This window comes from Lathamus discolor, chromosome 6 (genome assembly GCF_037157495.1).
Source record: "Lathamus discolor isolate bLatDis1 chromosome 6, bLatDis1.hap1, whole genome shotgun sequence".
In the NCBI taxonomy this organism is placed as follows: Eukaryota; Metazoa; Chordata; class Aves; order Psittaciformes; family Psittacidae; genus Lathamus; species Lathamus discolor.
In genome coordinates, this window is record NC_088889.1 from 69,236,264 (window position 1) to 69,257,119 (window position 20,856).

At 45.3% G+C, this 20,856-nt stretch overlaps 2 protein-coding genes across 4 annotated transcripts in view; one reads left to right on the plus strand and one right to left on the minus strand.

Moving 5' to 3' along the window:
• Positions 1-4,594: 4,594 nt before the first annotated feature.
• Positions 4,595-9,276, plus strand: DBX1 (developing brain homeobox 1). Its single transcript, XM_065686080.1, has 4 exons — positions 4,595-5,122; positions 5,568-5,669; positions 7,390-7,595; positions 7,948-9,276. Exons 1-4 carry the CDS (start codon positions 4,771-4,773, stop codon positions 8,323-8,325), a joined length of 1,038 nt encoding a protein of 345 aa, XP_065542152.1. The 5' UTR covers positions 4,595-4,770; the 3' UTR covers positions 8,326-9,276.
• Positions 9,277-16,192: 6,916 nt separating this feature from the next.
• NAV2 (neuron navigator 2) overlaps positions 16,193-20,856 on the minus strand; it is a 223,542-nt gene continuing 218,878 nt past the window's right edge. For all 3 annotated transcript variants that reach the window (XM_065683421.1, XM_065683423.1, XM_065683422.1), the window contains one exon: positions 16,193-19,927. In XM_065683421.1, the coding sequence (XP_065539493.1) occupies positions 19,802-19,927 (126 nt within the window). In that variant the 3' untranslated portion in view covers positions 16,193-19,801. The remainder of the gene's footprint in view (positions 19,928-20,856) is intronic.

The window sequence follows — 20,856 nt, forward strand, 5'->3', positions numbered from 1 at the left end:
TCCTTGGGCAGAGACCACAACTGAAACAAATAGGACCTTGGCCTCCAACACCCAAGAATCTGAACAGTCACTGCCCAATTCCCAGCTATTTTCCACTGTGCTAAATAATCATTAAATTAAAGGCAATAAATAAAACACCATAATGCATTTTGCAAATCCTGGCTCTCTGAATATTAGCTTATGGAAGAAGTTCATTCTAGGAAGGTTGTGGGGTTGTTTATTAGACAGTGGAAGGAGAAAGAAGTATAACACCAGGTTATTTGTTTTAAAAACAAAGGTGGAGGTTGGGGAAAGGATAAAAAGACGAAAGCGGAAAAAAACCAACCAAATTTGGAAGAAAGGACACAAATTAATCAGGCTTGAAAGGAGTTAGTAAAGCAAAGCAAGACACAGAGACTAAAGTTAATTACTTTTGACATGATCAGATCATCTGGTTTCATTTCAGGCAGCATGCACTCTAGGCTGGCCATCCTGAATGGCGAGGGAGAAAGAAAGTAACTCTCCCCTCTAGGTCCCTTTGCCAAGTCTGGGCTGTACGCTCTGTCCAAGATCCCTCTTTCTTTGCTCTCAGAGAGAGAGGGGGAGAGGAGAGAGAAACACAGTTAACCACCTGTCAGGGCTGAGGACACAATAAGGCAGCCCCCAAAAGAGCTTTTCATGCATGCGTAATATATTTGTTCAGCTATTCACTTAATGAAGCTGATAAATGTGATGCGAAACAATAGTCAAGTTAATCTATTTAGTAAAATGTTTTGAGACTTTCAGGCAATGTTAAGGAGGGTAGTGTGTTCGAGGACATTTTCATTTCAATACGCTCATCTCTCCCCTCTTAGGGGGGGGTTTCAAGCAACCTATGTGAAAATAATTTCTTATAAATGTGTCTTTAATGGGTTTAATTCACCCTTGCCAGCTGTTTTTTTCGCTATTTTGTAAGAGCAAAACAAACGTGCCAGGCTTGGAAAGCTAGTTAAAATTAGTTTCGGTCACTGAGGCCAAGCTATATTTCCTGCAAACCATCTGCTTGATTGGCACAATAGAAGGATTTTCAAGAAAAGGAGGGGGGATCTAGAAGAGCTTTGAACGAACCAACAGTTACTGTTCCTTCTGCCTGAATTCTAAAGGTGAAGCCTTAGGTGTCTTAATATCCCTTTGCCCCGCGGCTTCCATTCAAGCTCTTGGCGAGCTCCACGAGCATCGTTAGGGAGCTTGGGGAGAGCGCAACCCTCCCTGGGAAAAAAAAAGAAGGGAAGAAACCCCAAAACATAGAGAAAACCAAACAAAAAGCGCACACACGCTTTTCCTCCGCGGCTTTGGAGAACGAGAAGCTGCAGGATGGCTGTGGAGGGGGGGTGGGGGGGGAAGGAGGGGAAAAGGAAGAGTTTGGGGTCCCTCCCGACTGCAGGTTGGCTGGCAAAAAGAGGGGGATGGAGGTGGGAATCTGGGGTCCCCTTGGCTACGGGATGGCTGGTAAAAGAAGGCGGGGGGGGGTGGTGAATTTAGTGTCACCGTGACTGCGGATGGGTGATAAAAAGATAGGGTCCTCCTGGCTGCGGGACGGCCGGGAGAAAGGAAAGGGGATGGGAAGCTGGGGTCCCCCCTGCTGCAGGGTGTGTGGGAAAGGGGAAGGGGGTGGGAATTTGGGTTCATCATGGACGTGGGATGACTGGGAAAGGGCAGGGGGAATTTAGGTTGACCCTGGCTGCGGGAATGATGGCAAAAAAGTGTGTGTGTGGAATTTGGGTTCACCGTGGCTGCAGATGGGTGGTAAATAAAAGCAGGGTCCCCCCGCCTTCGGAATGGCTGGGAAAGAGGAGACGGGACGGGAATTTGGGTTCACCGTGGCTGCGGGATGGCTGGGGAAGGGGGAATAGGGCCGTGATTGAGACGTCCGTGTGCCGGGGCCAGGATCGGCTCCGCTCCTCCGGGAAGAGGCTGGTCCAGCCCCGGCCCTCCGGATTTGAAGTGCTGCCTCTCCCAATTTCATGCGGATTACCGGCCTCGGAGAGGGACACACGCAGGCTCAGAGCCCTATTTCCTCCCCTGCCCCACTCCCGGCCGGTTTGGGTGTCCCCTCATTCCTCCCCCTCTCTCCCGTCGTCATCGTCCGTCCGACCGTCCGTCCGTCCGTCCCACCCCCCCCCCCTTCGTTTTTAAGCAACAAAGTGACTTTTAAGAAATAAATTTGAAGATAACGACATTAAAATGAATGGCAGGAAGCACAAAACGGCATGAGCATAGGTCAAACGGCATTAGTCACAGGTTTTATCCTGAGACATTAGAATTCCCTCTCTTAAACGACCACTGACTTTGAAAAGAAACTTCCAAAGGAGATCACTTAAAATAAGATCCTTTCGTCTGATTTCTTGGTTTCTTATGGTCTATCTTCCTTTCAATAGATGTCTAGTCTCTTTTGCCTTGGTGCTTAAGGAATTCTTTATGAGTGTGCTCAGACGCATCGAAAGGAACCGGATCCACGTGTGCCCCAGCATGCGTTTGACCCAACCTTCCAGAAAGTGTCAGACCCTCTTTCTTAAAACCAGAGAAATTAGCAGCAGTTGGTCTATAGTGAGGCAAAATGCCACCGATGTATATGTAGAGAAAGGAGTACTTAATCTCAAAGGAAACGTATAATGACTGTAAAAAACCGGAGTATTCCCGGAGCTGCAGCGTCGGAAAATGCCGGGATGGGAGCGAGAGAGATGGGGGGTGCCTGTTAATTATTTTCTTGGGAAAGCCCTGTTTGCTTTTCCCATTCCCTACCTTCCCACTCCCTTGCTATATAAACGTCTTCAGAGCAGTCGTGTGTAACAGGCTTGAGAGAACGCCGGACTCCAGCGAGATTTGATTTCCAAGTGATAAAAGGTCTGCGGACCTTCTGCAGATGCTCATCTGCTGGCAGCCAGCGTAAAGCACCGGGAAAGCTTGTCAGGATCATACAATTTCTCGGGCTGATTCTGACCCCCCTAATAAATAACTTTTTAATTTGAACCAAGGGAGAGGTTTAACAGACTTTCTTTCTTCCCTAATGTGGTATAAATCGCAGATGCACTTTTATTGAATGGTTAAAGCATCGACATGGAGATAATCAACACAAAACGTCTGGACAAAAACCATCGAGAGAAATAAAGCTGGTTAATAAGATTTTTGAGAAAGCTTTGTGTTAAAACGTAAAAAGGGAAAACAGCTGAAGGTGACAGTTAGTTCATGGTTAATAGGATAAAGGCTGCATGGTTGAGCTGCACACTTCTGCTTGCAAAGGTTCAGCCACACCAAAAGGCTGAATAGGGCGCTTTTAAAACATAGGACATTTAACACATCTGTTATGAGCTTTAACAGAGAAATCAGGTAAAGCCACTCTCAATAGTTGCTTTCATCGCCTAGTTCCAAAGGAAACGCGCCTGCTTCCATATTTGCCACTACAAACAAAACCTCAGACATTAAAAAAAAAAAAATCCAAACAAACAAAACCCAAACTATTTTCTATTTTCCCGGTCAGATGATGTCATTTGGCTCCCGCACCAAAGTTTAGGTGCTCGGCAGCACTGATCTGAACGCACTGCCTGCAAGCCCGCACAGGCACGCAGAGAAAAAGCGCCTTCAGGTGAATTTGGCAGCGTCGAGCTTCGGGATTCGGGCCACCATCACCGATAAACCCGAGACTAGCTCAGGCTGCTTTACGCGAAAGGATGCAAACGCTACAACAGTGTCCTCATTTTCACGGTGGGAGGGGAGGGATTTCCACTATTTTTCAGGTTAAAAGGACCACCAGACAGAACTGAGGGGGCTGCTGTAGTCCCACGAAGCTCTTCAGATCTTTTCTGTGTTCAACGTTAGATTTTCTCGGCGCAGAGTCCTTACCCAGCTGCAATAAGGTTTATATTTCAGTTCAGTACAGGCAAACCTCTTGCCTGAGCACACGCACGCAAGTATCTTAGGACACCAGGCTCTTCAAAGTGAAACTTAACACCCAAATTCGCTTTATACTGGACCTTTAGGACGCAGATAGAAAAATAACCCAGACTACAGGCACAAATTTTGCAGTGCACTAACAGCAAGCACAGGACATATTCAACCCACGGCAGGATCCGCTCCCCGAATATTGTCCGGCTCAAAAGGGCTTAGTTCCACGTTTTCTAATTTATATTTTCTATTGCACAAGCCCCGCGGTTTTCTGAGGGCCGGCAGATAAGTTTATATGAATATTTATTGATTTATTTCCTAAACTCAGCAGGGGAGCGGCAAATAAATTTAGTGCTTTCTTTAAATAATTCTCTTTCTACGAAGCAAGATGTCATTCGAAACTTTTAAATAGGCATTTAATTAGCCTGTGTGTGTTGCCTCTGAACAAAACCCTGCTGGGAGCCTTTGGAGCGCTGTATTCCAAAGAGGCGGTCAATATGCAAAATTGATGACTACACTTTCTTTGTGGCGGGGCCATTGTGCCCCGGTTGCTTATGAAGTCTAATCCAATCATAAATTGCAGCCCCGGACCAATGGAGAAGCCCGGAGCTCACCCTGAATGAAGCTCAAGTGGAGAACTTTGTTGAACCCCATTGTTGGGGCTGTCACTTTTGAAAGAGCCCCAGCGGGGCTGACCAGTATAAAACCCACCGTCCAGGAGGAAGGGGCAGAGAGAACCCCGACAGGCTCGCTGTAGCAGGATCTTTACTAAACGAGGTTTCAAAGCAGAAAACAAAAAGTAGACAGACAGACAGACAAATAAACAAACAGGGGAGCGGCCCCGGCCCTGCTCCGAGGACGGTCCCGGCGATGATGTTCCCTAGCCTCATCGCCCCACCGGCCGTATATCCCAGCCTCCTCCGGCCGACCCCGACCCTCACCCTGCCGCAGTCGCTGCAGTCCGCTTTTTCCAGCCATTCCAGCTTCCTGGTAGAAGATTTGATCCGGATCAGCAGACCCACCAGCTACCCGCCCACCAGGACTGGCGCCTCTGCCAGCATGTCCCCCCCCGCCGCGGCGGCCAGGACGGACTCGGGCACGCCGGAGCTCACCAGCCCAGCCGCCGGCTCCAGGAGGATCTGTTCGCCACAGACTTCCAGCAGCGACTCCACTTTCCTCAAGTTTGGAGTCAACGCCATCCTCTCCTCCGCTCCCCGCACCGGTAAGAGGTTCCCGGACCGTCCCCCTCCCCTCCCCCATCCCCATCCCCAAGGCTCCGCGGAACCCACTGCCTGCTGGAGAGCAGGAAGACAAGGGTAGGAAGGAAAGGGAGAGCCCAGCATAACCCCTCTGCAGCGCCGGTATTTAAGAGCTAGGGGCAGCGCTGACAGGCGGCCGATGGGTCGGACGAGAGGAGCGGGAGGGTGGGGGGCAGACGCCGGGGGTGTCAACAGGGCTCAAGACCGACTCTGTCCGCACGGGTGCCTCTTTGCTGGCAAAACCATCGCCGCAAAAGCACTGCTTTCCCCAGGGCTCAGTCTGGCTCTTTATTTTGGGGGACTGAAAATCACCCCTTGCAACCGTCCCCAGACCAAGTGACAACCCCAGCCGTACCCACTCCAGCCGGTGGTAACCCTCTGCTTAATTGCCTTTCTTTTATTTACTAGAAACTTCTCCTGCGTTGCTTCAGAGCGTCCCTCCAAAGACTTTTTCCTTCCCGTACTTTGAAGGATCCTTCCAGCCCTTTATCCGATCTTCCTATTTCCCAGGTAGGTCTTTAAAAGTCTCTCTTTGAAAGGGCGGACCCATCTTCTCCCCTCCCGGGCACAGCTCGGTGGTGTTTCTCCATCAGCCCGTGTTCCGCCCCGGGTTACGCGCTAGTCGGAGGTTGGAAGGAGTACAACATTCACCCGTCAGTCGCGCCAATTTGATGCCCGATTTAGCACAAGCAGTGACTGCTTGACATTCCCCTGCCCGCTCCGCCCGCTGACCGGCAAATCAACCGGGACTGTTACGGTCCCGAGGCGAGGAGGCTCCGCCGCTTGCTCTTCCTCCCGGGGACGCGCCGCCGCTTTCAGCACCACGAGGGATCGGTCAGCTCCCTGCTGCGCTCCGCACTCGCGCAGAGCCAGGGCCCCGGCTCCGCGGCGGCGGAGGGATGGCAGAAGGGGGGGGGGAGGGCGGGGTTGCACTCCCCGCTCCCCGTCAGCCGCTCCCCGCCCTGTCCCTCCCTAGAACCAGCCCAAACCCTTTGTGCCCCGCCGGGCTGGTGGCGGTTACAGGGGCATGGAGCTCACGGTTAGGCTTCTCTCCTCCGCCTTCACCGCGGGCTAGCCCTCCCCTCCTTTACCTCACTTCATCGCTTCTCCCTCAGCCCGTCCGCCGTGTTCAAACGGCAAGGTACCCGAGAGAAAGCAAGCTACGGCTGGGTGGGCGGGGGTGTGTGCGGTTCTTACAGTGCTGAAGTGTTATGATGCCGATAGAATAATTAAAATAAAATCTAATTACACAAAAAAGCAGTTAATTTAAAAAAGAAAACACGGAGAGGGAAAAAAAAAATAACCCAAGCTCTTCCATTCATCCTCCGGATAATGGAATTTGCTTCCTTTCTCCAGCATGTGAATAGCCTAACAAAAACAACTTGAGCTTTATAAATAGCTTTTCATGTCCATTTAATGAAAATGATTTGAGGAAAGAGACGATTGTGCCATCAGTATTCTCCCGAGGAGCCTGGCATGCCGTTGTGTTTAGTTTGAAAGTGTAAATCTCTTTTGTTCCAATAATATATGGCGTTAGCTGCTTGTCCTCAGTCTTTTTCTGTTAGTTCATTACTACACAATTACCATTCACGCTTCATTAGCGTCTCTGTTTCTCTTGGGGAGGTTCTCCCCCCCCCCCCCCCCTTTTTTTTTTAAGGCGAAACTCTGCCCTTTTTATCATACCAATGCCATTGGGAACCAGGCAATGTGCTAATTAGCTGTTACTTTTCATGTCTTCGGATTCAATCTCCAACTTTGGGGAGGGGGGAAGGGAGGAAGGGAGAAGAGATTAATATAAAAAGATGAATACTGATTGATCAAAACTGCATCTGAAGAGGAGCGGTTTTGTTTGGAATCAGAAAAGTCCTCATTTTCATCTCGAGCATAATAAAGCATCTGAAATAAAAGGGCCTGAAAAAAAAAATCCAATGCTTCTGAGCAGGAGGGAAAGCTGTTTTATTATACCTCTATCTTAGCTGGTACGCCTCTCTTTGCCTTTTCAGGCCAGAGACCTTTGAATCTCTCAACAAAACCAGCCACTATTGATCCATTTTACACATTTGAGTTGATAAATCTAATCCCAGCAATCACTGGCTGAAAGGGGGTGCTTAGTTAAGACTAAAACTCCTTTTCACAGCCCCAGGTTGATGGGTGTCTACCCAAAGGGCAGGGAGGTGGCAGTGGGAGGCTGGTCTTGCTCTGCTCAGTGCTGTGTGTCCCCCACCTTCAGCAGCTGCCTCCACCGTGGTCCCCATCCCTGGCACCTTCTCCTGGCCGCTGGCTGCCCGTGGCAAACCCCGCCGGGGCATGCTACGTCGAGCTGTCTTCTCCGACGTGCAGCGCAAGGCGCTGGAGAAGATGTTCCAGAAGCAGAAGTACATCAGCAAACCCGACAGGAAGAAGCTGGCAGCCAAGCTGGGCCTCAAGGACTCACAGGTGAGTGGGGTACTAAGTGGGTAGCTGGATTCCACACCCAGGGGATCATCCTGGGAGAAGGGGATGGGAGCAGGGAGAACTGTCCATGACCAGGAGAAAGCACAAAGGAAGTTGCGTCAACATGAGCGTCAACAGAGCCGAAAGAGCTGCAAAATTCCCAGCTGGCTGATTAGGACAGGGCAGACCACAATATTATTACCCACCCTGCCCTGACCAATCTCCTAGGGTCCCGATCTGTCATTCCTGCTAGCTTCAGTATGGGCATGAGCACAGTATTGAGGGGGCAACCAAAGGTCTTTTTCGGATCCTGTTTCGCTGAACTGTTTCATTCCTGTGTCGCTTCATCCCCCAGGTGAAGATCTGGTTCCAGAACAGGAGGATGAAGTGGAGGAACTCCAAAGAAAGAGAGCTCCTCTCTTCTGGTGGCTGCAGAGAACAGACCCTACCTACCAAGTTCAACCCTCACCCAGACCTCAGTGATGTAGGCAAGAAATGTTCAGGAGAGGAGGAAGAGGAGGAAGAAGTTCCCCCTGTGTGCCCATCCAGCCCCCAGCATCCCTTAAACTACCACCAGTGCCCAGAACATCTACACTTGAGGGACAGACTGAACTCCCAGATGTCTCCTTCTCCATCCCATTCTAGCAGCCCCAGCAAACCTTCAGACTTCTCAGACTCAGAGGAAGAGGATGATGAAGGTGAAGTGGAAGAAGAGGAGATAACAGTCTCTTAAATCACGTGCTTGCCCCTAAACATCACATGGGGACATTGCAAAGATTTGAATAAAAACAAGTGCTATAAATTGAAGAGGTGATGTCCCACCCAAACGTCCACATGCTTCACCAGTGCAGGTTCTTTATCATATAGCTGCAAGACTTTCCTACTTATGGGTATTCCTTACTCTTTGCCCCATGTGGAGGTTATCATATTCATAGCATCTGCTACCATTTTCATAACACTCTCTGCTTTATAATCAACATACGCTCAATAACCCTTCTCCCAAAAAAAGGCATCAGCAGCTCCTTGCTTCATGGCAGGGAGGAAAGTGTAGCCTTTTGGGAAGGAAACTCCCTGCTCCCCACAGATAAGAAACAACAAAAAATACAATATAGATGTTGTGGCCATTTTTACTGCCTTTCAAGGGAATTTCCAACTACTACTAAGATTTCCAAGCCCCAGAGACTGGTCTGATGTAGCAACCCTCTCCTCAAAGTAAACACTGGGGGACACAAATCAAACACTGCTTCCCTTCTTACCCCCAATATACTTGTGCAACAGACCCATTAAAACCCCTGTAATAACTTCTAAGGTATACTGCAAGCGTGCCTTGTATAATGGAAGCCTTACCTATTTATATGTTTTTCATTGTAATTTATACATTGATATTACATCCCAAGCACTGTCTCACCCACCTTTTCCTCCCCCCCAGGCTTTTGCTTATTTTCCACTTTGCTTCTGCAAATCCATGGTGTGGATGGGGAAAAGTGGATATGCCTCTTCGATTTTTGACTGAACTTTGCTGTCTTTGCACAGCTTATATGAACTGTACACTATTTTGTACACTTACTCTGTATGGATGTTTTATACCAAGGTTATTGTGAATGAATATAACAGTGGCTCAACAAGGCTTCTCTGACAGCTAAACTACAGACAAATGTAGCTGTTTGATTGTGTAACTTATAAAGAAATGCTTTTATTTTGTATTTTACCATGTACAGACTTTAAATATATAATAAAGTGAATGATTGTCAAATAAAAACAAAAAGTAGATTTCTAAATTTGATCATTCAATAATACTTGCTTCTGGTTTACAGGTTATTGTAGGTTGTCTGGGGCCAAACAGGGAAGGAAAAGACAACTACCTTTTATCAACAGTATAGTGATTCAATAAAAATCTATCAGCTTCAAATTAAATAACCTTACAAGAACATCTATCTGCCTTTTAACTAGGAAGAAACTTGACCCAAGTATAGATTTTCTACTGCTAAAATCAATACAGCTTCTCCCTCCTTGCATTTAAATGCAACTTAATTTCTGCTGATGCTGTCCTGCGCTCCCCTCTAAAGCCTTTCTGACTCTCTTCCTTCCTTCCAATTATTGTCCAGAGTGGTCAGAGTGTGGACATTTGGCCTGCATCACCCTGCTTAGATGCTGCAGTTGGTAGACTAGGTGTGTGTCATTAGAATATTCTTCACCTTGCTAAGATACTACAGTTTGCAGACTGGGAGCACGTCATTAAATATTCTTAGGGGGCAGAGAAACAGAACAGAAAAAAATAAACTTAAGACAGCTCTTGAGCCTCAATTCCAGTCAAAGATCACTTGTACAACACAAAGCAAATCCATAACTACCTGCATTTGTTTTTAGATACAAATACACACTGCAGAAATGTCCATGCTTTCTGCCTTGCATACAGGTAGGGTTCTGCTAAAAGAAATTTCATTAAAAGTTCACTTGTTTTCTGCTCCGTAGACTAATGCCCAGCACTCAACACACCAAACCAAAAGAAATCAATGCAGCAAACATAACCTGAACACAGTTGTCCATTTGCACCACTTCACTATGCTACCACAGCCATGAGGAAAGGCATGAAACAGAGCATTTCAGTTGGAAGGGACCTGTAACAATCACCTAGTCCAAATGCCTGACCACAACTTAAAGGATGTTATAAAAAACATGTAACTAAAGGGCACTGTCCAAAAACCTCCTAAATATAGCTAGGCATAGGGCATTGAGCATCCCTCTGAAGACTGTTTCAAGTGTTTAGTTACTTTCCAGGTAAGTAGCTGGACACACCTGGGCCAACCTTCTTCCTTCTCACAGCCAGGTTGGAAATATCTGACACTGGGGAAGGCAGAGAAGGGGATTTAACTTTAACAGTGAGCTCAAGGCAGGAAATCCTCAGTTATTTTACCCCTTAAGAAACCAGCTGGTTCAACATCTGTGCCTCCTGGAACTCTGATCTTCCCCAGCATGGAAGAGAAGCTTTTGGAGAGCGGAAGAAGAAAAATCCCTTTCTCAGGGAGCCTGTGGTGTTGTTACCTGCTATATGGCAACCCCATCCCCTCTGGTCCCCTCCTTGGCTCAAAGGCTGCTCAACCAGTGTCCCACACAACTGGGAGAGCTGGAAGTGTTTTCACCTGTGCCAAAACTGGGGCAGACAAAGCAGGCATCTTCCTGCACAGTCCCATACCAGGAGTGCTGTGCTAATACTGCCATATGCCCATGGAAAAAACACTTATCCATAGGTGTGGAAATCATCTAATAAGCCCCAGATGTTAATACCATATGCAGGAAAGAATGTTTATCCCATCTATATGAAATAATCTTTCCTAACAGAAAGTCCTCTCCAGCCACCCTCAGTTTTGGTACCACAGAGCTTGAGAACACCACAGTTGAGCCAAAAAGAGGAGAAAAAAATAAATTGCCTCTTTTGAAGAACACATGCCCTCCAGGGAATTTTGAAAGTGAAGAGCACCGTAAAGAAATACCGCCCAAGATGCAAGGCCGTAGTTCCCAGAAGCAATCAGTGAGGCTCATGAAGCGCTAAACCCCCACCAGTGCTAAACCGCCACCCTAAGGAAAACCAGACTTCACCGAATCACAGAACCAGCCAGGTTAGAAAAGACCTTTAAGATCCTCAAATCCAACCGTTCCCCCAGCACTGCCAAGGCCACCACTAAACCATGGCACCGAGGGCTTTGTCTACACAGTTTGTGAACACTGTCAGGGACAATGACCCCACCACTGCCCTGGGCAGCCTGTTCCAATGCCTGAACACCCTCTCAGGGAAGCAATTGTTCCTATACCCAGTCTAAACCTCCCCTGGTGCACTTGAGGAAGTTTCCTATTTCCTTGTTCCTTGGGAGCATAGACCAGTCACCTCCTGGCTCCATGCTCCTTTCAGGTAGTTGTAGAGAGCAGTAAGGTCCCCCCTGAGCCTTCTCTTCTCCAGACTAAACTCCCCCCCAGTTCCCTCAGCCGTTCCACATCACACTTGTGCTCCAGACCCTTCACCAGCTCCACTGCCCTTCTCTGGATGTGCTCCAGCAAGTCTGTGGCTCTGTCCTCTAGTGACCCAGCTCTAATCCTGTTGTTTCAATCCAAGAGACTTCTTCAGAGACGCTCAAATTCAGGTCTAAAAACCGCTGATGGTATTTAAAGATCTTTGCCTGGAAAGTTTCAGGAAGAGTTTGACACAACAGCTATGGAATCTACTGTTGTCAAGAGGAACAAGGCAGTCTTCCTCCTGATTGTGTTGCCTCTTCTCCCTGATCCACACACCTGCACTGGCACATAGCTGAGCCTGATGTGATCACTTTGAAGAGCAGAAACCTTCTCTGTTTTCTTGATTTGTTCTCTAAAGGGACAAGTGACAGGACAAGAGGAAATGGCCTTAAGCTGTGCCTGGGGAAGTTTAGTCTGGAGATTAGGAACAGTTTCTTCCCCAAAGGGTGTTCAGGCATTGGAACAGGCTGCCCAGGGCAGTGGTGGAGTCACTGTCCCTGGAGGTGTTCACAAACTGTGCAGACAAGGCCGTCAGTGGCATGGTTTAGTGGTGGCCTTGGCAGTGCTGGGGAACGGTTGGGCTTGATGATCTTGAAGGTCATTTCCAACCTAGGTGATTCTATGATTCTCTGAAGCAAGTCCTCAATGCCTTCAGGAAACCTGATGGCACTGCTGTGCAGAAATAGATTGATTTAGCTGATGGTAAGAGGGCTGGGCAGAGGGCAGGAAGCCGAAAATGGTGGAATGACATTGCCAGAGTTACTGCTGTGGATGGGGTTTAGCAGCTCACCCAAACCCAAGCTTATGAGGTTGTTCTTCCTTCACTGGTTTTGGGCTTGGTGTCCTAACATCTGTTTTGCACTGGGTGGTGCTGGTTCATTATGATCCTTGTAAGAAAGGCACTTGGACTCAGTAAGGTATCAAAGTGCTATTTATTAGAGCAAACACTGTAAGATGAGAATAACAGAGATAATTTTATGTACCCTTAGATGGTGGGAGTCTCAAGTGGTGCAGCATCGAAGGGGCCTCCAATCCACATACAAAAAAACAACTGTATGCAACATTTCTGCTGTCAAACAGAAAGGATGTACTCATGAGAATGTCTGGCTGTATGGTTAGATGAGGGTAAGGACCAGGCTTAATCCCTGGTACTCAGCAGGAGATGCCTTCAGGCTCCTTTGTTAGTATGGGCTGGCTGAGTTTATCATAGAATCATAGAATAGATTGGGTTGTAAGGGACCTTCAAAGCTCATGCAGTCCAACCCCTCTGCAATGAGCAGGGACATCTCAAACTAGATCAGGTTGCTCAGAACCACATCCAGCCTGGCCTTGAATGTCTCTTTCTTTTAAGAACTGAAAGGCCACAATAAGGTCTCCCTGGAGCCTTTGCTTCTCCAGGTTGAACAACCCCAACTCTCTCAGCCTTTCCTCATAGCAGAGGTGCTCCATCCCTCTGATCATTTCTGTGGCCCTCCTCTGGACCCTCTTCAACAGGTCCATGCCTTTCCTGCCCTGAGGACTGCAGAGCTGGATGCAGGACTGCAGGGAGGATCTCACCAGAGCAGAGAAGGGCAGAATCAGCTCTCCTGACCTGCTGGCTACACTCCTTTGGATGCAGCCTGATATATGAACGTCCTTCTGGGCCACAAGCACACATTGCCTGCTCAGACCCAGTCTTTCACCCACCAGTATCCCCAGGTCCTTCTCAGGGCTACTCTCAACTGCTTTTCTCCAGTCTGTATTGATAGCGGGGGTTGCCCCAACCCACATTTATGACCCTCCACTTGGCCCCATTGAACCTCATGAGGTTTGCATTGTCCATTGTCCATTGTCTTAGGGACAAAAGATCCGTGCAGCAAAACACCATTCTGAAGGCAAGGATGCTCTTGCAGCACAGGGCACAGCACAGGCCTGGGCTTACTCAAGTTAACTGTGATGTGGATCACCAACTCCTTGATGTACAGTGGTCTTTGAGGCAGGATTACTACAAGATCTCACTGGAAGCATAACCTCTTCCCAACTGCCTGTAGATCCCATCTCATGTTAAGGTCATTCACACCTCCTAATTGCCCAGCCCTGCACAGGTGAACATCATATAGGAGCAGGAGGAGGAATTACAGATGCTTAGCCAGAGCGTGGTCTCCGTCCCTTGTAACTAACTCAGTCTCCTTGTGTCTCCCGCAACTGAGAAAATCGGAAGTATTTGTGTATCTGAGCAACCTGGTCTAGTTGAAGATGTCCCTGCTCATCGCAAAGGGGCTGGACTGGGCCATCTTTAAAGGTCCCTCCTACTGTATGATTCTATGATCAAGAAAGGAAAGAAGAACATGGATTTCTCTATGTGGCTAAGCAAATGGAGATGTTGATGGGGAAGGATTTGCCAACAGTCAGTCCCTCTGCCAATGGTAGAAATGAGAGCTGTCCTCAGTTGCTGCGCTCAGTTCTAACCCACGAAAGTCTTCTTTACGGCTGTACACCGTAGAGCAGAGAGAATCAGACTGACTGTCCACATTAAAAGCTAGAAACTAATGATGAGTACGTGGTTCCATACCATAAGCACTCAGTTATTACACCTAACATAGAGATTAATATCAGAATTGTTAATGTTAATAAACTGGTAAAATGAGACTGTGCACAGGAAGTGCAGAAGAGACAATGGGAGCTTTAAGGGTGTCAGGAGGCATTTCCTCTCTGGTTCCTGAAGTAACTTCTTCAAGATACCAGTGGAAAAGGTCAGCAGAAAGCGAAGGGTGGAAGTACATGTCACAGGCTGTGCCTGAGTTCATAAGTGACTCCAGGGAATTCCCCTTTCTGTTGCAGAAAGGAAGTCAGCACTGATTCAACGGCTCTTAGAAACGATGAGGTGGATCCAGGAAGGATACAAAATAAGAATAAAATAGGATGCTGGAAACAGAAAAGCAGGGTAATAAAGGTAAAGACAAGATGATGCAAACACACAGAAGAACATGGGGAACGGACAGGGCAGCCAGAAAGAAGAAAGGGAAGAAGACTTCCTGGGAGATATTAAGCATTTTGGTGCCAGTCCAGCACTGATTCAAACATTGTCCAAGATCAGGGCTGGAGCATCTTCCCGGGCCATTTCTAAAACACACGACCCTGTGAATCAAAGGAAGTTTACACAACACAGACAAATCTGTGAACATGTTCAAAACTATTTGCCTCTGGCAAACTGTTGCGGAGGGGCAGACGAAGCCCATCTGAGGTACAGTTTGCACTGCTGCATTGTTGAAAGAAGACTATTTTCAGGTTCAACTGAGTGCAGATCATCAATTTACATAGAATCTCTCAAAACTTTGATACAGGTGGATCTGTCTTACAATTAATAGTTTATATCAGTAAGCAGAGGACACATAACTACAAGGAACTGTTAAAAAACCCAAAGCAAACAAAAGCAGAAATATAAATAGTAAATTGAAATAGGAAAAAAAAAAAAACCCACCCCACTACTACTGTTAGGAATTATTCATTATGTTTAAAATGCAGAGGGGTCTGGATTTATCCTTTCTGAAGACAGTACTTTTATTTTAAGATTCTTTATTTGAAAGAAAGGATAATAGATCCCTACTTTTCCTACTGAGCAATGTGCATTTATTACCGTATATCAAACATTCAAGGCCAGGCTGGAGAGGGCTCAGAGCAACCTGATCCAGCTGAAGATGTTAGACTAGTTGCACGGGCGTTAGGCGAGATAAGCCTTGAAGGTCCCTTCTGATGCAAAACCATTCAATGAGCCTGTAAACAGAATTGCTTAATGCCCGTAAGTTTCCTTCGAATCAGCTCCCTAAAGACGAGAATGAAAAGTTTGAAAGGCCTACCAGAGCAAGTGAAGACTTGTAGATGTTCTCATACTTACACTAGACCTCTTCTTGGAGATCCGCGTGATGCCAACAAATACTCTGCTTTTGCAAAGTTACCAGGAAAATTTTGTCATGTTTTTTTTTTTTCTGCAAATGAAAATATGTCATGGCTTTATTCTAAGTGACAAGTCTGATCTGCCCAGGGTCACCAAATTAAGTACTGCGAGAAGCTCCCATCCCTGGTAGTGTTCAAGGACAGGCTGGACATGGCTTGGAGCAACCTGTTCTAGTGGAAAATGTCCCTACCCATGGCAGGGGGTTGGAACTGGATGAGCTTTAAGCTCCCTTCCAACCCAAACCAGTCTGGGATTCTGTAAAGGTCATTCTGCAAAAGTATGTTCAGACTAGGCCTGACACACACTGCACCTGCAGTCCCTGTGACCTGCAGCGACTTGTCTTGAAGAAGCTAGAACCAGCTGGTATCAGGATACATCCTGATGGCCACGTACTGTTTGACTTTGAGCGTTATGCTGAGACACTCTAAATGGACAGACCAGTCTTGTCTTGAGCAGATCTTGATGTGTGCAAACATTAGCTATGGGCAAGAAAATTGCAGTGGTGTAGTCCCTCCGCTAAATTTCCTCCTGGATGTGGGTAAGGGCTGTTGGCATCTTTTCACAAGTACTTATGGGAAGCCAATACAGCAAAGTGAACCTTACAATCTTCAAATAAAAACCCAGAAAATGCTGATTAAGAGTTCGGGGAAGCCACAAATCTGAATAAATAAGCATCAAATTTATTGAATCATGAATAATTTAAGACTGGTACAATCATCAGCTTTATTCTCCATGACACAGGGGGTGGGGAAGGGGGAGAAACGGGGAGGGTAAGAAAGGGGAAGCATGATCTCAAACAGACCATTCACAAATTCCAATCCTAAATGAGAACTGAAAATTAAATAGGGAGAAGAGCAAATGGAAAACATCATAAACATACACAAAATACTCAATTCCTAGTTTTTTCTCTTTAAAAATGGCTAGAAAAAATTCATCAAAATGCAGCACTTTTAATCAAATATTTACATTTCTATGTTACAATGAAAAAATGTACATCTTATAGAACATATTTCATAAACTGTTCCACTGGAAATGACTAGATCAAAACAGCAACCTTCCATTGAATAGCAACAAAGATTTTTTTTTTTGCTTTCTTTTTGCAGTTTTTTTTTTCCTTGAAAGCAAATTGCCACATTTAGACAAGATTTCATACACATAATACCGAAGTTAAGCATCAACAATGAAATAGCAGTTTGCATCTTCCAAAATGTACAAAAAGGCTAACCAACCCCCCTCCCTCCCCTTCCCCAAATAAACCACATCTCATTTATGGCCTGTATTATTCTTGGCAGTTCTGAAGAAAATGGTTTTCTACTTTCAATTTATAACTCAACACGAATGTTGCATAGAATTTTGCATTTCTTCCTTGATGATTTTTTTTTTTTTTTACACAAGCCAACTTCGTAAGAAACAAAAAGGCAAAAATATAAGGAAGTGTTTTGAAAAAGCCTTAAACAGGAACAAAGTCACTTAAAGAAAGACTTGAATCTATGAAGAGGCTTGATAAAAACTAAGACGTGCGCACAACAGGTAACCCTGCTTCCTGAAGTTTCAGAAGAGACATTGAATATTGTGACGTTTAGAATGACTAGCCTACTCCAAACTGCCTCTCGCTGTAATCCAAGCTAGTGTCAATAAAAAATAAGAACAGAAATTCCTTCCTGAGCTTAAGCACAGGATTAAAAATGAGAAAACCAAAAATACCCCGTTTCCCACAAATAAAACATCATTTTAAACATGTCTTACAGCACCCGGTTAGAGGTTAACTGAGCCGCTTTCTGGGATATCAAGTCCATTTAAAGCCCTAGCCCTGCAACTGGATTTTTTTTTTTTTAACAGGCACACACTCTATCTGCATGGATTCAGTTGGGGGATTAGGTACTGAAATTCACAGTAGTAGCAGGTAAAGTCAGTGCTGGGAAGCAGAATTGTCAAGACTACTGGAAAAATTCACCTCTCTCGAACTCATCATCAGCATGCTATGTGATTCCATACAGATTTATCCCATTTTTACAGTACCAAGAACTGGATTAGAAACATTGACTGAGTAAGCCTTGGTATTTCATTCAGTGAAATAACGAAATAAGAGTTCGTAAAGTTAAAACAGTAACAACACCAAGCTCTTCCCCCACCCCCATCATCAAAATATTTAAATTTTTCTTTTAAAATATTTTTCTTTAAAAACAAAAAAAGTCATCAGCACTTAAAAGTTGTAACAGGAGCAGATTCAAGACCAGCTCAGTAAGACAAAGTACAGTTATGTTACAGTAAGTCATGAGGTATAATAAAACGATCCTCTCAAGCTGAGTCACAGAAGCATGAACTTGTCTGTTACTTAAAACCCACAAGCTCTTAAAAAAGTGTTTGTAGTAAGTTTTCTTTCTGTACATCGAAAAACCAGCATATTCCTGTAATTTATTAGTGACAGCATTTATTACAATTGAAAAGCTTCCCCCCGCCCCCCGCATGGATAAAACAGCTCTTCAGTGATTTATCAGCTGCAGATTGATATGAACCTGAAACATTTTCTCATTTCCTTCTTTTTTTGTCACATTTAAACAAATTCTAGAATCTCTTACAAACAATATTCACAGCAACTTATGATATTCCAAGAGATGACTTTAGCCCTGTTTCTTTAAATAAAACCCCGTCATAGACAGCACTAATTTAATCAAACACAATTAGTACAAAATAAGGCATTGCTTTAAAAATCAGCACCAAAAGATAGCTGGAAAGGCTCGTACAAACCCATACTGAGGAGTGGTATTTTTGCTGAGGTACAGCTGATGCTGTGGTGATGGTGGTGTAAGCTTTTGCTGCCATCAAAAGGAAAGTGCAATTCTTTGGGAGGTGTTCTTGTTCCCAAAACAGAAGTACCAGCCTGAACACCGATAGTGTAGTTGTGTGCGTTCAGAGAGGAGAAAGAAAACCAGGTTCACGGCTCTGCCAAACCTCAAAGCATGGCCCAGCTGAATTTAAAAGTACCTTCCCTCCGTGGTTTCCAGACCTGAATACTGCTGAAGTCCTATCATAGTTTTTAATTTAAAAGAAAAATCACAAATGTTTTTACCAGAGTAGCACTGGAACTGTTACAGAGCTGAGTTTTAACTAACCCATATATATGTTTGTGCTGATTGTAATGAAATCTCTGAACAAAACCTCAAGTTTTTATTAAACAGCTGTAACATTTCATGGCAAGAATTCGCAACTGAGAGTCCGATCAATCAGTTTCCAGAGGTGTAGCTCACCTCTGTGTACAGGGGTCACCAAAGGTCCTTCAGAGCTGTATGACTTCATGGGGCATGGATCTTTTGCACTGACTTCCACGGAGGAGGGAAACTCCCTCACCTCAGTGTGAATACATCAGTGTAATAGAATCATAGAATCAACTAGGTTGGAAAAGACTTTTAAGATCATCAAGTCCAACTTTACCCCAGGACTGCCAATGCCACTGAAGTCAACTGAGTTGGTTACGTGGATGTAAGTGGAAGAGAATCAGGCCTTAACTAGCAAAGGGCTACCTGATCTGTCACTTGTGGTTGGACTGACTGTTACATGGTGCTGGAAAAAACCTGATTTGTTCAGACTGTATATATATTTTTATATATTCCTATATATATATATATCTTTATAAACACACAATGAAAGAGAGCCAAGGTCTCAAACTGGCAAGGAGAGCAGTGCTTCTTTTCCTTTTTTTTTCTTTTCTCTTTTTCCATATTTATTCAAACTTCCCTGTTTTGCAGCTTTGCCTTTATTGAGTGTTATTACCAAGGCAAGTGATATTGTTATAGCACCAGAACTCTATGAAGCTGAGTTTAATCTGCAAAGCTGATTGGTAAAAGTCCAGCCCTCACCTAAATGTGTTTGGTCAGAAGAAGCACAGGCAAATATTTCCTCTCCCCTCTCCTTCCGGACAGTACATGGCACAAAGTTGCTTCATAGCTGTGAAGTTCCCCCTCCCGCCCCTTCAACTTTTACTACTGATGATTACTTTTAACATCTTCAGTATCTTAGGCATGAGAGCTTACAGCAACTAAACAGAAGAAAACAAAGTAATTAGTGCACAGTTCTCAAAAGAAAAAGAATACAAAGGTTGCTTGGGTTGCCTGCACCCAGGTTCAAGACTGATTCCAAGTGTCTTGTTCTTGCAGCTCTAATACTGAGATCCCAGCCCAGGAATGTGTTCTTTTCATGAGTCTGTGAGCAGGACTCTTGCTAAGTGGGAGAGCGATAATGGGAACCACCTCTTTCCATCTGAGGAAAATCACAGCGTCGACTCCAGAGATGAATCAAGGATGTCATCGTGATGGCTGTTGCTGTTAGAGTCACTATCGTAACTCTGAGGACTCGAGTAGTTGGCTGCTTCTTGCAGTCTCATTAGCATGTTCATCTGCAAAGGCACAGGTCATCACCGTTATCTGTATTCTGAGGCAGAAAGAATATCAACTCCATATGAAAGCCCCAGTGGCACTCACTTTGCCAGTGGGTAAAACAAAGGAAAGGAAGAAACAAGCAGCATAACTGATAATGAGACTCTGAAGAGAGATATTAGCTGTAAATTGTGTTACAGCAGCCAGGAAGTTAGTCATAAAAAGACTACTTTTCCAGTGAAGGAGAAAATGAGAAGATTGAAGGGGTTACTTGACAGCTGTATTTGACAAGCATCCTACCCCTCTTCCTCTGACCCATGGAAATATAGACAGATTAAATGAAGCAAATCTAAACATCCTAATACCTAGCTCCATGTTTGCATATGTATATATGAGCTGGTAAAAACTGGAACACACATTTCTATACTACCAACTGCCCAGAAAAATGAACACCTTGACAGAACAGTTTCAGGGTGTTCAGCTGGCACAGCAGCTTCAGTAGCTGTTTCCTACTGGAAGAAAATGTGCATCCAGTGTTGCCTCCAAGCTCAATTTATACTTTCTATACAATTACATGTTAACATTTTCCTACAATCTTGTGTGGTATTTCTGATTCATAAATTAGTTCATGTATTCTTTGAAAATCTCAGTTTTCATTTGGTGTCAAGAATACAGCTCTCAAAGTCACGCGAATTAAAGCAACAAGCCTATTTTGCGATTGTGGCAAAAGAGGCTAAAAGAAAAGGATCCACTGTGCTATTCAAGTATGTGCAACAAGATCACATATTTAATTCCACACAGTAGGAATTAAGTTTATTACAGTCACTCCTCAAAAAATGAGTCCTCAAAGTATCCTCCATGACTGAATGGGAAAAGCTTCTTCCTCCATTTCTTGCAAAACTGAACTGGCTTTCCATGCAAATTCATTCTGAGAGTTCACTTGATGACT